Raw genomic sequence first — 12497 nt, forward strand, 5'->3', positions numbered from 1 at the left:
TTTTTTTAAGTACACATGTGATTTTCGCCCATGTTAACCATCTACAGGGAGAACTGAGACTAGATCTGATCCTCAGAGCGGTGCTCCTTCCTCTGGACCAAAAGCAGGGCTAGAAACAGAATTAAGCCTCTTTTAAATGTTACTTGCCCACTTCTGTACCCTGTTCTAAAACTGAGTCCCTCACGCCCACTTTCCAAAGTGTCTTTTGCTTTTTTCACAAACTTCCTTCTGCCTGTGTTGCCTTGCCTAACCTCCAAAGGGTCCACTTGATATCATCCAGTATTTCAGGCCAGATCCTGTATGTGGGCTTTAGGGGAAGGAGGTGTCAGTCAGTAGTATTGATAAAGCACTTAACGGTGTGCAGAACACTGAGTGCTTGGATGAGTGCAGTAGAATCAGTAGGCTTGATCTGTGCCCTCAAGGGTCTTAAAATCCAGTTGGGGAGACAGACACTAACATAAATTACAGATAGGAGGAAGGTGAAAAAGGGACTCTGTATATGAGTGCGGAAGTCGAAGAGTATGTAAAGATGTGTACAAAACTGCTAAGGGAGAGTGTGGAGATATGCTGACCTGGGCAGTAGAAAGAATATAATAATAATAATGATAGTATTTGTTAAGTATTTACTATATGTGCCAATCACTGTTCTAAGCACTAACCTGGGGAGTTTAGAAATTAGTCAGGGAAGGCCTCTGGAAAGAGATGTGATTTCAGAAGGGCTTTGAAAATGGGGAGACTGATGACCTCTCAAATTTGACGGGGAAGGGAGTTCTAGGTAGTAGGTTGAGTGTGAACAACAGTCTAGACCAGCATCTTCTTATTATCAACAGTCAGGTTGTCCTCAGGACAAGAACTTAATTTCCCCCCACAAGGAGCCCCAGAGTGCAGAAAGTTGAACTGTGTTGCCACATTTTGTAGTTTGAAGGCCTGGTTATATATTACAGCAACTCAAGCATCCAAACCTGGTCAACCTTCTTGAAGTCTTCAGGAGAAAACGGAAACTTCACTTGGTGTTCGAGTACTGTGACCACACGGTTCTCCATGAGCTGGACAGGTTCCAAAGAGGGTGAGTACATTAGTGGGCGGGAATGGGGTTCTCTTGAGCTTGTTTTTTGTGCAGGAAAAATAAATTCAGACATCGTGGGATTCATGAGGAGGGAGGGAATTCACACTGGGGCATGATGAAAGGGCTTGTCACATAAGCAGGAGGGTGGTGGCAGTGGTAACAATAATAGTAATAATAATAATAATAATGGTATCTGTTAAGCACTTACTATGTCCCAAGTACTGTACTAAGCTCTAAGGTGGATACAAACAAATTAAGTTGGACAATAGTCCTTGTCCCATGTGGGGCTCACAGTCTCGATCCCTATTTTACAGATGAGGTAACTGAGGCCCAAAGAAGTTAAATGACTTGCCCAGGGTCACACAGCAGACCCCATAGTATCGCACAGTAGGGAGAGCAGGCATCTTATCCCCATTTTACAGTCTTCCCCTGGGGGTGGGGTGAGGCCTGATGGAAAGAGCATGGAATTGGGAAGTAAGGAGACTCGGGTTCTAATCCCATCTCTGTCATTGATCTGCGCCGTGATTTGGGGCAAGTTATTAGACTGGCTTCTGACTCCTCACCTGTAAAATGGAGATTTGATCTCTGCTCCTCCTACCATTTACACTGTGAGCCCCATGTAGGAATAAGCGTTGTGTCTCATCTGGTATTTTGTATCTTCCCTAGTGATTGCCACATAGTAGCACACTTTCAAAAATAACTCAATTAAATTGAGAAGTTTGGATGGATAGCAGCCTGAACTGGTAGATTCAGGACAACAAAGCTGAACACGTGGACAGGTGTCAGGTCATCAGAACAAATAGAATTAAATCTAAATGCACATCATTAATAGAGTAGTAAACATGTACAAGTAAAATAAATAGAGTAATAAATCTGTACAAACATATATACAGGTGCTGTGGGGAGGGGAAGGTTCCCTAGTGATTGCCACATAGTAGCACACTTTAAAAAATAACTCAGATTGAGAAGTTTGGGTGGATAGCAGCCTGAACGGGTAGATTCTTCATCCTATTGTGTTATTTAAGCATTTACGTTGTATAAAACACTATACAAAGCCCTGGGGTAGATACGAGATAGATTGAACACAGTCCTGTCCCACGTAGTGCTCTGTGTAGGGAGGAGGGAGAACAGGTATTGAATCCCCATTTTACACATGAGGAAACTGAGGCACAGAGAAGTGAAATGGCTTGAGGTCACCCAGCAGGCAAGTGGCAGAGCTGGGATTAGAACCCAGGTCCTCGGACCCTGTGGCCCGTGCTCTTTGCCACACAGTTGGCAGGTCAGTGGCAGCTCAAAGCCACAAGGGAGGTGACTCATACATAGGTCTATTTCCGGCCCGGATGCTAGGAGGTCGCCCCGGGAGGCTGGTGGCCCCACAGTGAGTGGTTTCTCCTTGTATCTGGGGAGGAGGATGAGAGTAGATGTGACATCTCTCCCCCTTGCATCCTACCTTCATTCATCACCATAGTAGCCTGTCCCGTGTGTCGTCTGAGAGTTATTATGCACCTGCTTTGTAGAAGGAGGTTTATAGGTTGCGTTCTGGTCTCCGGACAGCGTGGATAAACAAGTCACCGTTGGGTGGTTACCGAGACGGGCGGCTCTCATTCTGTACTGTTTATGGGCCCGCCAGGTCAAGAATCCCGTGCCTTCCTGCAGTCATAAACACGGGGGAGTGATGGAAGGGGGAGGTAGGCTGAGCCAGAAACCAGTCATCATCATCATCAATCGTATTTATTGAGTGCTTACTATGTGCAGAGCACTGGACTAAGCACTTGGGAAGTACAAATTGGCAACATATAGAGACAGTCCCTACCCAACAGTGGGCTCACAGTCCCAGTAGTCATAAGCCCCCCAGATGAGCACAAAGTTGAAGTCCAGTTCTGACTGATCTTGGATAGACCCCTCAGCACCCTCCACCCCCAGAGGCCCAGATGTCCCATAGCAGGATGTTGGGAAGTACAAATTGGCAACATATAGAGACAGTCCCTACCCAACAGTGGGCTCACAGTCCCAATAGTCATAAGCCCCCCAGATGAGCACAAAGTTGAAGTCCAGTTCTGACTGATCTTGGATAGTCCCCTCAGCACCCTCCACCCCCAGAGGCCCAAACCAGATCAATCAATCAATCAATCAATCAATCGTATTTATTGAGTGCTTACTGTGTGCAGAGCACTGTACTAAGCGCTTGGGAAGTACAAGTTGGCAACATATAGAGACGGTCCCTACCCAACAGTGGGCTCACAGTCTAGAAGGGGGAGACAGAGAACAAAACAAAACATAATAATGATGGAATTTGTTAAGCACTCACTCTGTGCCAAGCACTGCTCCAGGCGCTGGGGTAGACACAAGGTCATCAGGTTATCCCACATGGGACTCTCAGTCTTCATCCCCATTTTACAGAGATACACTGCAGTCTCCCCTTGGGGAAGGGGGTGGGGGGCATGTTGCCGCTAATACGCTGTGCCTTCCCTCCATGCCCAGTTGTTCTACGTGACGCTGGGATTACATCTCCCAGCAGCCTTTGGTCGTGCCCACCCATCATACACGGTGGCACCCCAGAAATAAGACTTCCTCCAGGAGGCCTTCCCAGACTGAGCCCCTTCCTTCCTCTCCCCCTCGTCCCCCTCTCCATCCCCCCCATCTTACCTCCTTCCCTTCCCCACAGCACCTGTATATATGTATATATGTTTGTACATATTTACTACTCTATTTATCTTGTACATATCAATTCTATTTATTTTATTTTGTTAGTATGTTTGATTTTGTTGTCTGTCTCCCCCTTCTAGACTGTGAGCCCGCTGTTGGGCAGGGAATGTCTCTATATGGTGCCAACTTGTGCTTCCCAAGTGCTTAGTACAGTGCTCTGCACACAGTAAGCACTCAATAAATTTGATTGATTGATTGACTTGGATCAGATCCGCTTCAGCCCGGGCTCGCTGGGCATCTGCTAGGAGGGAACCGAGGCGAGGTGGCTTGGGTCAGGCTTGGGATCTGAAGCCCGGGCGGAGCTTGACTGGAAACAGTGTCCGCTTCCTTGTCCTCCTGCAGCCTGAACGTTTCTCTCGGAGCCACTTGCTGGGGCTGCTGTCAAGACTCACCGATGCAGTAGTAATGGTATTTATCGAGCACCTCCTGAGTGCAGCACGCTGTACTATCAATCAATCAATCAATCAATCGTATTTATTGAGCGCTTACTATGTGCAGAGCACTGTACTAAGCGCTTGGGAAGTACAAATTGGCATCACATAGAGACAGTCCCTACCCAACAGTGGGCTCACAGTCTAAAAGGGGGAGACAGAGAACAGAACCAAACATACCAACAAAATAAAATAAGTAGGATAGAAATGTACAAGTAAAATAAGCAGGACAGGTGAGAAGCCAAAACACACAGGAAGACACAAAAATAATTGTACGGACACCTGCCCCTCCAACTCATACGCTACCGGTCCCTTGAGCTGCGGTTTCAATCTATGTCCAGGTCACTATCCTCGCTATAACAAACTTTTGGGTTGTGCACGGAAGTCAAAAGCACAACATCTTTATCCGGGAGCAAACCACACTCCCGCAGAAACGCTTCCAGGTCCACGGCGAAAAAATCCTCTCCCAGCTGGTCGGTGACGCGCACGAAATTGCCGATTAATTCCCCGCCCCTGTAGATGAGCAGGGCCGGGAGGGCGTTGTTGGTGAAGCGGGCGCTGGCCCCGATGAGGGAGCTCTGTACTAGGCACTTGGGAAGTAGAACAGATGCGTGACACGCATTCCCTACCCACGAGGAGCTTACGCTCAAGTGATGACTTGGCCTGGCTTCTGGCTTGGGGACTCTGGAGCCAGGGGGAAGCTGGGTCAGGCCCCCAACCAGACAGAGCTCGAGGGCAGGCTGTTGTGAGCCAGGAATCTGTCTGTTTATTGTTAACAAAGGACTCTCCCAAGCGCTTAGTTCAGTGCTTTGCACCCAGCGCTCAATAAATACAACTGAATGAATGAATGAATGCAATGAGACCACCCTGGGACCACCGTTATCCGTTTCCGTATATCCTGCCTGCGTGCAGAGGACAAGTGTCCCATCAGGCTGAGCCCTTGGCACATTTTGGGACTTGTTTCATAACTAACCTGGTTGTAAAAATTCCTCAGTAAGATGAGATTAGCTATTTATTGGCAGTAGCCGAGATGTGCAAGGTGACCAATCATGATGGTGGAAATTTTAGTGAGCTTCCATACTCTCTTCTGAAAACTTACTTTCCTTGAATTTTCCTTGCCTCATCTGATGGCAGGTCACGTACTGCTTATTCTCTGGGTTTGTGTTGTGACTGTTCTTTGGGAAGCAGCGTGGCCTAGTGGGAAGAGTGCAGGCCTCGGAGTCAGAGGTTCTGAGTTCTAATCCCGGCTTTGTCATTTACCTGCTGGGTGACTTTGGGCAAGTCACTTAACTTCTCTGTGCCTCAGTTCCTTCATCTGCAAATATACCTGTTCTCCCACCTACTTTGTGAGCCCCATGTGGGACCTAATCGTCCTGTATCTACCCCGTATCTTAGTACAGTGCTTGACATCCAGTAAATGATGAACAAATATCAAATTATTATTACTAATATTATTATGTAAATTGGATGACTACATTTGTGCTTTTTGTTACTGTTGCTTAATTTATCTCTCTCACACATTGCACCTTTGAATAGATATAATAAAAAGACTATGTTTGTGCTTTTTTTTTTTTTTCAATAGAGTCCCGGAGCAGCTAGTGAAGAGCATAACCTGGCAAACCCTCCAGGCTGTCAACTTCTGCCATAAACACAGCGTAAGCCCCAGGGTCTCGGTCTGGTTGTTCTACAGCTCCTCCTAGCCTGGAGTAGACAAATCTGGTTTTCCCAGATTTGGGAATTGGGATTTGGAGAGCTGCAAATTAGGGTTTAGAATGCATGAACCACACTTACTCCTTCTGCCCTGTGTTTTTGTCGTTTATGCTTTCACACTGGAAAAGAACAACCGCCCCCCACCCCGCCCCCAACCCCTCACTTCCACCCGGTTGAAAATCAAATACACTGGGACAAAATAAGGACACTTGAAATGGGCTGGCAAACTAGATTGAGTGGTGGTTTTCTTAGGGTGGTTTTTTTTTTTTTTTTTTGGCCAAAGAGTTTGTCATCTAGTAAGAATTTTCACATGACTTTTCTTGAAAGCTCTTCCTCTCATGTCACTTCCTCTCTTGCCCAGTTTTAAAGCCATCTCAAAGCGGTTCTCATCCTGAGCCTTGCGTTAAGGCCTGGAAACCCGTGCCTGAGGCTTCTGTTTAATCATTTCCTTCGCCTGGAACCAAAGTGACATCTAGTGTTGGGTTGCAGAGAACGTGTGGATTTTGGCACGCGTGTTAGACTGGTGGGCATGGATCGAAAAGCTGGAAGGGAGACCTCTCAAGCAAAACCTCTCATTTGCCCTTTCCCCAGCTCAGCTGTGGAAGATCAGGTCTTGCTCTTGTCACTGCGTTGGGTGTTGATGGCTTTCTGTTCCCACCACCGCTGGGCAACAGCATGGTGAATTAAATCGGAGGCTAGAGGGTGGAGGGAAACTCAGGTCTCTGCAATTGCCTCCCCGCCTCGTCCCCCTCTCCATCCCCCCCATCTTACCTCCTTCCCTTCCCCACAGCCCCTGTATATATGTTTGTACATATTTATTACTCTATTTATTTATTTATTTATTTTACTTGTATATGTGTATATGTTTGTACATATTTATTACTCTATTTTACTTGTACATATCTATTCTATTCATTTTATTTTGTTAGTATGTTTGGTTTTGTCTCCCCCTTTTAGACTGTGAGCCCACTGTTGGGCAGGGACTGTCCCTATATGTTGCCAATTTGTACTTCCCAAGCGCTTAGTACAGTGCTCTGCACACAGTAAGCGCTCAGTAAATACGATTGATTGATTGATTGCCCCAAATCCGCCATCCTGTAGGATGCTACTGTAGCCTTGCCATTGAGCCTCTCGTCTGTAAGCTCGTTATGGGCAAGGAACTAATTTTGTTGTATCGTACTCTCCAAAGCGCTTAGTACGATTGATTGATTAGCCACTTCCATTTCCCCTTCCCCAGCCTCGGTCTCTCATTCCAATCAGGAGGTGGATGAGGCAGACCATTATTTATCCAATCCCTACTGCAGTTCAGATTAGAGTCATTTCATCCAAATGGCCTACGAATGATTCACACAGGGATTTTTTTTTTTTAATGCTTCACTCAGTTCTCCAGAAGGCGGGGATTGTGTTCTTGCCAAACCTTGTGGGAAGGAACACTCACGTGCTTTTTCTGGCTCCAGCGCCGCACACACCCGTGCCACGCTGGATCCAGTCAGATGTGTGCTGTTGGAAGACAAAGCCGAAGCACTGAAAGCTGTAAATGACTTGCCCAAGGTCACATGGCAGACCAGTGGCAGAGCCAGGACCAGAACCCTGTTCTTCTGAGCTCTAGTCCTGTGCTCTTTCCCCTGGGCCACATGAGTTGGGCAGTTTTCCCCTTTCACTCAAGTGACAACTCTGGGCTTGGGTGGCTTCCCAGTTTCAACAGTGGCTCCGCCACTTGTCAGCTGTGTGACTTTGGGCAAGTCACTTAACTTCTCTGTGCCTCAGTTCCCTCATCTGTAAAATGGGGATGAAGACTGTGAGCCCCACGTGGGACAACCTCATCACCTTGTATCCCCCCAGCGCTTAGAACAGTGCTTTGCACATAGTAAGCGCTTAATAAATGCCATTAAAAAAAAAAAAAACCAAAAACAGAGAACTGACAGAGCCAATTCCATCAGAGAAATAACAGCAATCTATACCCATAGGACATGCACTATGCACAGATTCTCCAAGAAGCATTGGTTTGGAAGTGTCTAAATAATCAGAATAGCAACACACAAGAGGGTTTAATTCAGAAGCAGAGGGGAGCCCCAGCAGAAATCTCAGACTGCAGACTAGACCTAAATACTGCAATTTCTGTCCCCCTGGATAAATTCCTCTGAAAAAGCAAACAGGAATCTAAAAGGGATTTCTCCTGAATGATGGAAAACTCTCCTGAGACAATAGATTCAGCACAGGGCACCAGGCATTGAGAGAAAAAGCTTCGCTGCTGCAGGGCTCCGGAAATGCAGGCCTTCTGGAAAATGTAGCCTCCTCAGCCGTTTTCTCCTATATCCTGTATCTGGTTTTTCCCACTCAGTCCCTTAGATGCTTTTCAGAAGATCCCTGAGCATACGTGCCTATGAGCAGCGTGGCTCAGTGGGAAGAGCACAGGATTTGGAGTTGGAGGTCATGGGTTCAAATCCCAGCTCTGCCAGTTGTCAGCTGTGTGACTTTGGGCAAGTCACTTAACTTCTCCGGGCCTCAGTTCCCTCATCTGTAAAATGAGGATTAAGACTGTGAGCCCCATGTGGGACAACCTGATCGCCTTGTAACCTCCCCTAGCGCTTAGAACAGTGATTTGCACATAGTAAGCGCTTAATAAATGCCATCATCATTATTATTATTATATGTTTATATGCCCCACTCTGCCCCACCCTCTGAGTTCTAGTGCCTCTCTGAATTCATCACCTTTCCCTCTCACCCAGGGATGGAGAACCTTCTGTCTGTCTCTCATCCCTTCTTTCTTTCTTAAACCAGCCTTGATGTGTGGCCTGTTGTTGGCTTTGTCTCAGTTTCTCTATCCTGCTGAACGGCTCAAGCGGTCCCAAAGTTCCTTGACTGGGAAAACAGGGAACACTTCTCTCCTTCCAAATCCCACTCACGGCCCTCTTTCCTAACCCTCTCAGCTTTCCCCACTCCGGCCTCTCAGTTCTGGATCTCCATTTCCTCAGTTCCCTTAGCCCAACTCTGCTCCCACTGCTCTGCCTACTCACCAGGGTTGAGGGACTCCCCCGCTCTCCATTGCCTGTCCCTTGTAGTTCTTCCCCAAGGATCCCGCTCGTTTCTAATCTGTTGTTTTTGTGTCCAGTGCATACACAGAGATGTGAAGCCTGAAAACATCCTCATCACAAAGCACTTGGTCATTAAGCTTTGTGACTTCGGATTTGCTCGGCTTCTGAGTAAGTACGGCTAGTTTTCTTCAGGCTCGGCTATAGGTGGTGAAGTTCAGTTTGCGATCAGAACGTTTACGCTCATTAAGAACTATTCCTGGGGGTCCAGGTGCTTGTCACAGTAGCTTTTTACACATACAGAGCGGAAAACTCCTGCTCTTAGCCACCTTTTGCCACGGTGAGCAAGGTCTAGTGGAAAGAGCACGGGCCTGGGACTCAGAGGACCTGGGTACTAATCCCAGATTTGACAGTTGCTTGCCGTGTGACTTTTGTGCAAGTCGCTTAACTTCTGTGTGCCTCAGGTTCCTCATCTGTAAAAATGAGGATTTGATCCTGTTCTCCCTCCTACATGACTGTGAGCCCCATGTGGGACATGGACTGAATCCAACCTGATTCACTTGTATCTGCCTCAGCACTTACAGCAGGTGCTTAGAACAGTGCTCTGCACATAGTAAGCGCCTAACAAATGCCATCGTTATTTTCCCGTCACCGTCTGAAGCTTGACATATAATAAGCACTTAACAAATACCATTATAATTATAATTATCATTAATTATCAGTGAGACCCATTAGGACTTCCAGCGAAAGTAATGGGAGAGGTGCTTGGATCTGCCGTTGTTGGTTCCATTTTGAATTCGGACTCCTTTTGCCTTCCTGTCTGTCCCGTACTCCCCAGCCGGCCCCAGTGACTACTACACAGACTACGTGGCCACCCGCTGGTATCGCTCCCCCGAGCTGCTGGTGGGGGACACTCAGTACGGCCCGCCCGTGGACGTCTGGGCAGTCGGCTGCGTCTTCGCGGAACTGCTGTCGGGGTCCCCTTTATGGCCGGGGAAATCGGATGTGGACCAGCTGTACCTGATCAGGAAAACCCTGGGTAGGAGCCGGGCGCGCTGGGTGGTTGGGTGGGGACCCCGCTCCATGTCTCCAGCCGCCTCAAACACCTCCAGGACGGTCGACATCCGTCGGGCGCACGTCGAGTCGAATCGAACTCCCGTTTATGGGCCTCACAGAATTAGGGGAGCCCCAGATTGGGCTGGAAAGATGGGAAGTTTTTCAGTAACTTACCTGGGCAAGACCCCTTTCGTGCAAATATGTGTTCCTGGTGCTGGGCCCCTCCCGCTTCCCGGTGCTTTTTTTTTTTTTTGTTCGGAAGTCATAGTGGTCCAGAGCAGGGGAAGTGAGAGGTGAAGTACAAGAATGGAGGGGAATAGGGGCCACTGCAGCCACATCCTGAAAAAGCCTTAGAACCATGGCTCTGGGAGAGAAAGAGGATCTGCCTAGCACTTATCTGGTCTCTCAAGCCCTCAGGCCACACTCTTTGATGATTCCACGGGCAACCCCCCCTTACTTTTTGAGAAAAAATGGATCTTGAAGGGTCACTAATCATCTTTCGAGCTGGGGTTTGGCTAAGATATGATACGGTCAGAGGAAGCAGCCAGGGGCTGACTAGAACTGCGGACAGACATCGGTTCACCGTTCAGGTGCTTTTCCAGCTGCGTGGGGAGGCCCCCGGTGTGGTCAACAAACGTTCTGCCAGGACCGTGGGTCGCATCCGGGGGCAGCCACTGCACGGCAGGGTGTGGATCACTGACCCAGAGACCTTTATTGTCTGTGAACCCGACTGGCCTTTCTGTTTTCTCCCCCGGCCCACAGGAGACCTCATTCCCAGGCACCAGCAAGCGTTTAGCACGAACCAGTTCTTCAGCGGGGTGAGGATTCCAGACCCAGAGAATATGGTAAGAGAATCCTCCGGGCGTACGGTGGCCCAACTGCCACAGGATGAGAGGGGCAGAGCGGCATGGCGGCCAAAGAGGATGAGACTCAGGCGGGGTAGTCCTGGTGTGGCCTTTGTTCACTGTCCCTGGGGCTGGGTCAGTTCTGAAGCCACCAGGTCACGCGGTCAGGTTGGGTCAAAGCCAAAGTGAGCTATGTTCGGGTCAGCCCTCCATCATCAATCGTATTTATTGAGCGCTTACTGTGTGCAGAGCACTGTACTAAGCGCTTGGGAAGTACAAATTGGCAACATATAGAGACAGGCCCTACCCAACAGTGGGAGGCTTTGGCCCCATTTCGATCCCAACCGGATCTGGGCCACAGTCCAGGGTTTCGGCCTGTTGCAACTTGGCCTGTCGCCTGAGTTCTAGGGCTGACCAAACTGTGGCCTCCTCTCACCCTCTCGGTCTGCTGCACTGTTGGGGGCTGCAGGGGTGGGGTGGGGTAGAGAGTGGGCCACAGTCCAGGGTTTCGGCCTGTTGTATCGTGGCCTGTCGCCTGAGTTCTAGGGCTGACCAAACTGTGGCCTCCTCTCACCTCCTCGGTCTGCTGCACTGTTGGGGGCTGCAGGGGTGCGGTGGGGTACAGAGAGTCCGTCCACGTCCCCGTCTCACTCCCCTGGCAGCACCACTCAGACAGTCACACCGAAGTCCTGGGGGACGTGTCTTCCTCTCCCCGCCAGTTTACTCCTACAATACAAGATTCTGTATCACTTCCTCCCTGGATCCAGCTCCGGATGTGACTTCCCTTCAGCCGCAGGATTCCTGCCCTCGAACCATGACCAGCAGCACAACACAACATGGGGACTGAGGGGCGGTGGAGAATGACATTGAGTAATAAGATTGTGACCGGCCCAGTTTTCTCAGCCCCTGAAGATGCCCTCTCTTTCCTCCACTCAGACCTCGTAGTGGTTTCCTTTCTCCCTTCCTCCTCATCATCAATCGTATTTATTGAGCGCTTACTATGTGCAGAGCACTGTACTAAGCGCTTGGAAAGTCCAAATTGGCAACATATAGGGACAGTCCCTACCCAACAGTGGGCTCACAGTCTTAAAGGGGGAGACAGAGAACAAAACCAAACATACTAACAAAATAAAATAAATAGGATAGATATGTACAAGTAAAATAAATAAATAGAGTAATAAATATGTACAAACATATATACAGGTAAGGGAGAGGGAGAGGTTCCTCCCTCTCTCCCTCTTCCTTTCACCACATAGTTTGTAGAAAGTCAGTATTTCAAAGAGTTACGAGGTTGCCTGTAGTTGCTGATGGGAAGTTTCCTCCCTTTTCCCTCCCTCCTTCCCCACCCGCTGCACAAGGATATGGGAAGGTGTGTCGGAGGATGAGCCGGGGAGGGGTGAAGAGGTACCTGATACCTGAAGTGCATGGGTCAGCTGCTTGGTCTGTCAGGGTACTAACAGAGGGGTAAGGTGGGTTTGTTTTTTAGTTTTTTTAATGGGATCTGTTAAACACTTACTATGTGTCAGGCACTCTACTAAGCCCTGGGGTAGATACAAACTAATCAGGTTGGACACAGTCCATGTCCTACATGCAGCTCACCATCTTGATTCCCCTTTTTAAAGATGAGGAAACTGAGGCGCAGAGAAGTTAA

General features: G+C 48.5%; 1 protein-coding gene across 4 annotated transcripts in view; it reads left to right on the forward strand.

Moving 5' to 3' along the window:
* CDKL1 (cyclin dependent kinase like 1) overlaps positions 1-12497 on the forward strand; it is a 28149-nt gene that overhangs the window by 9106 nt on the left and 6546 nt on the right. For all 4 annotated transcript variants that reach the window (XR_005453870.1, XM_038756442.1, XM_038756441.1 and 1 more), the window contains 5 exons: positions 945-1066; positions 5786-5858; positions 9026-9116; positions 9784-9984; positions 10764-10846. Coding sequence is in view for 3 of the 4 variants with exons in the window: in XM_038756442.1 (XP_038612370.1) it covers positions 945-1066; positions 5786-5858; positions 9026-9116; positions 9784-9984; positions 10764-10846 (570 nt within the window). In the remaining variant the exon portion in view is untranslated. The remainder of the gene's footprint in view (positions 1-944; positions 1067-5785; positions 5859-9025; positions 9117-9783; positions 9985-10763; positions 10847-12497) is intronic.

This window comes from Tachyglossus aculeatus, chromosome 14, assembly GCF_015852505.1.
Source record: "Tachyglossus aculeatus isolate mTacAcu1 chromosome 14, mTacAcu1.pri, whole genome shotgun sequence".
Taxonomy (NCBI): Eukaryota; Metazoa; Chordata; class Mammalia; order Monotremata; family Tachyglossidae; genus Tachyglossus; species Tachyglossus aculeatus.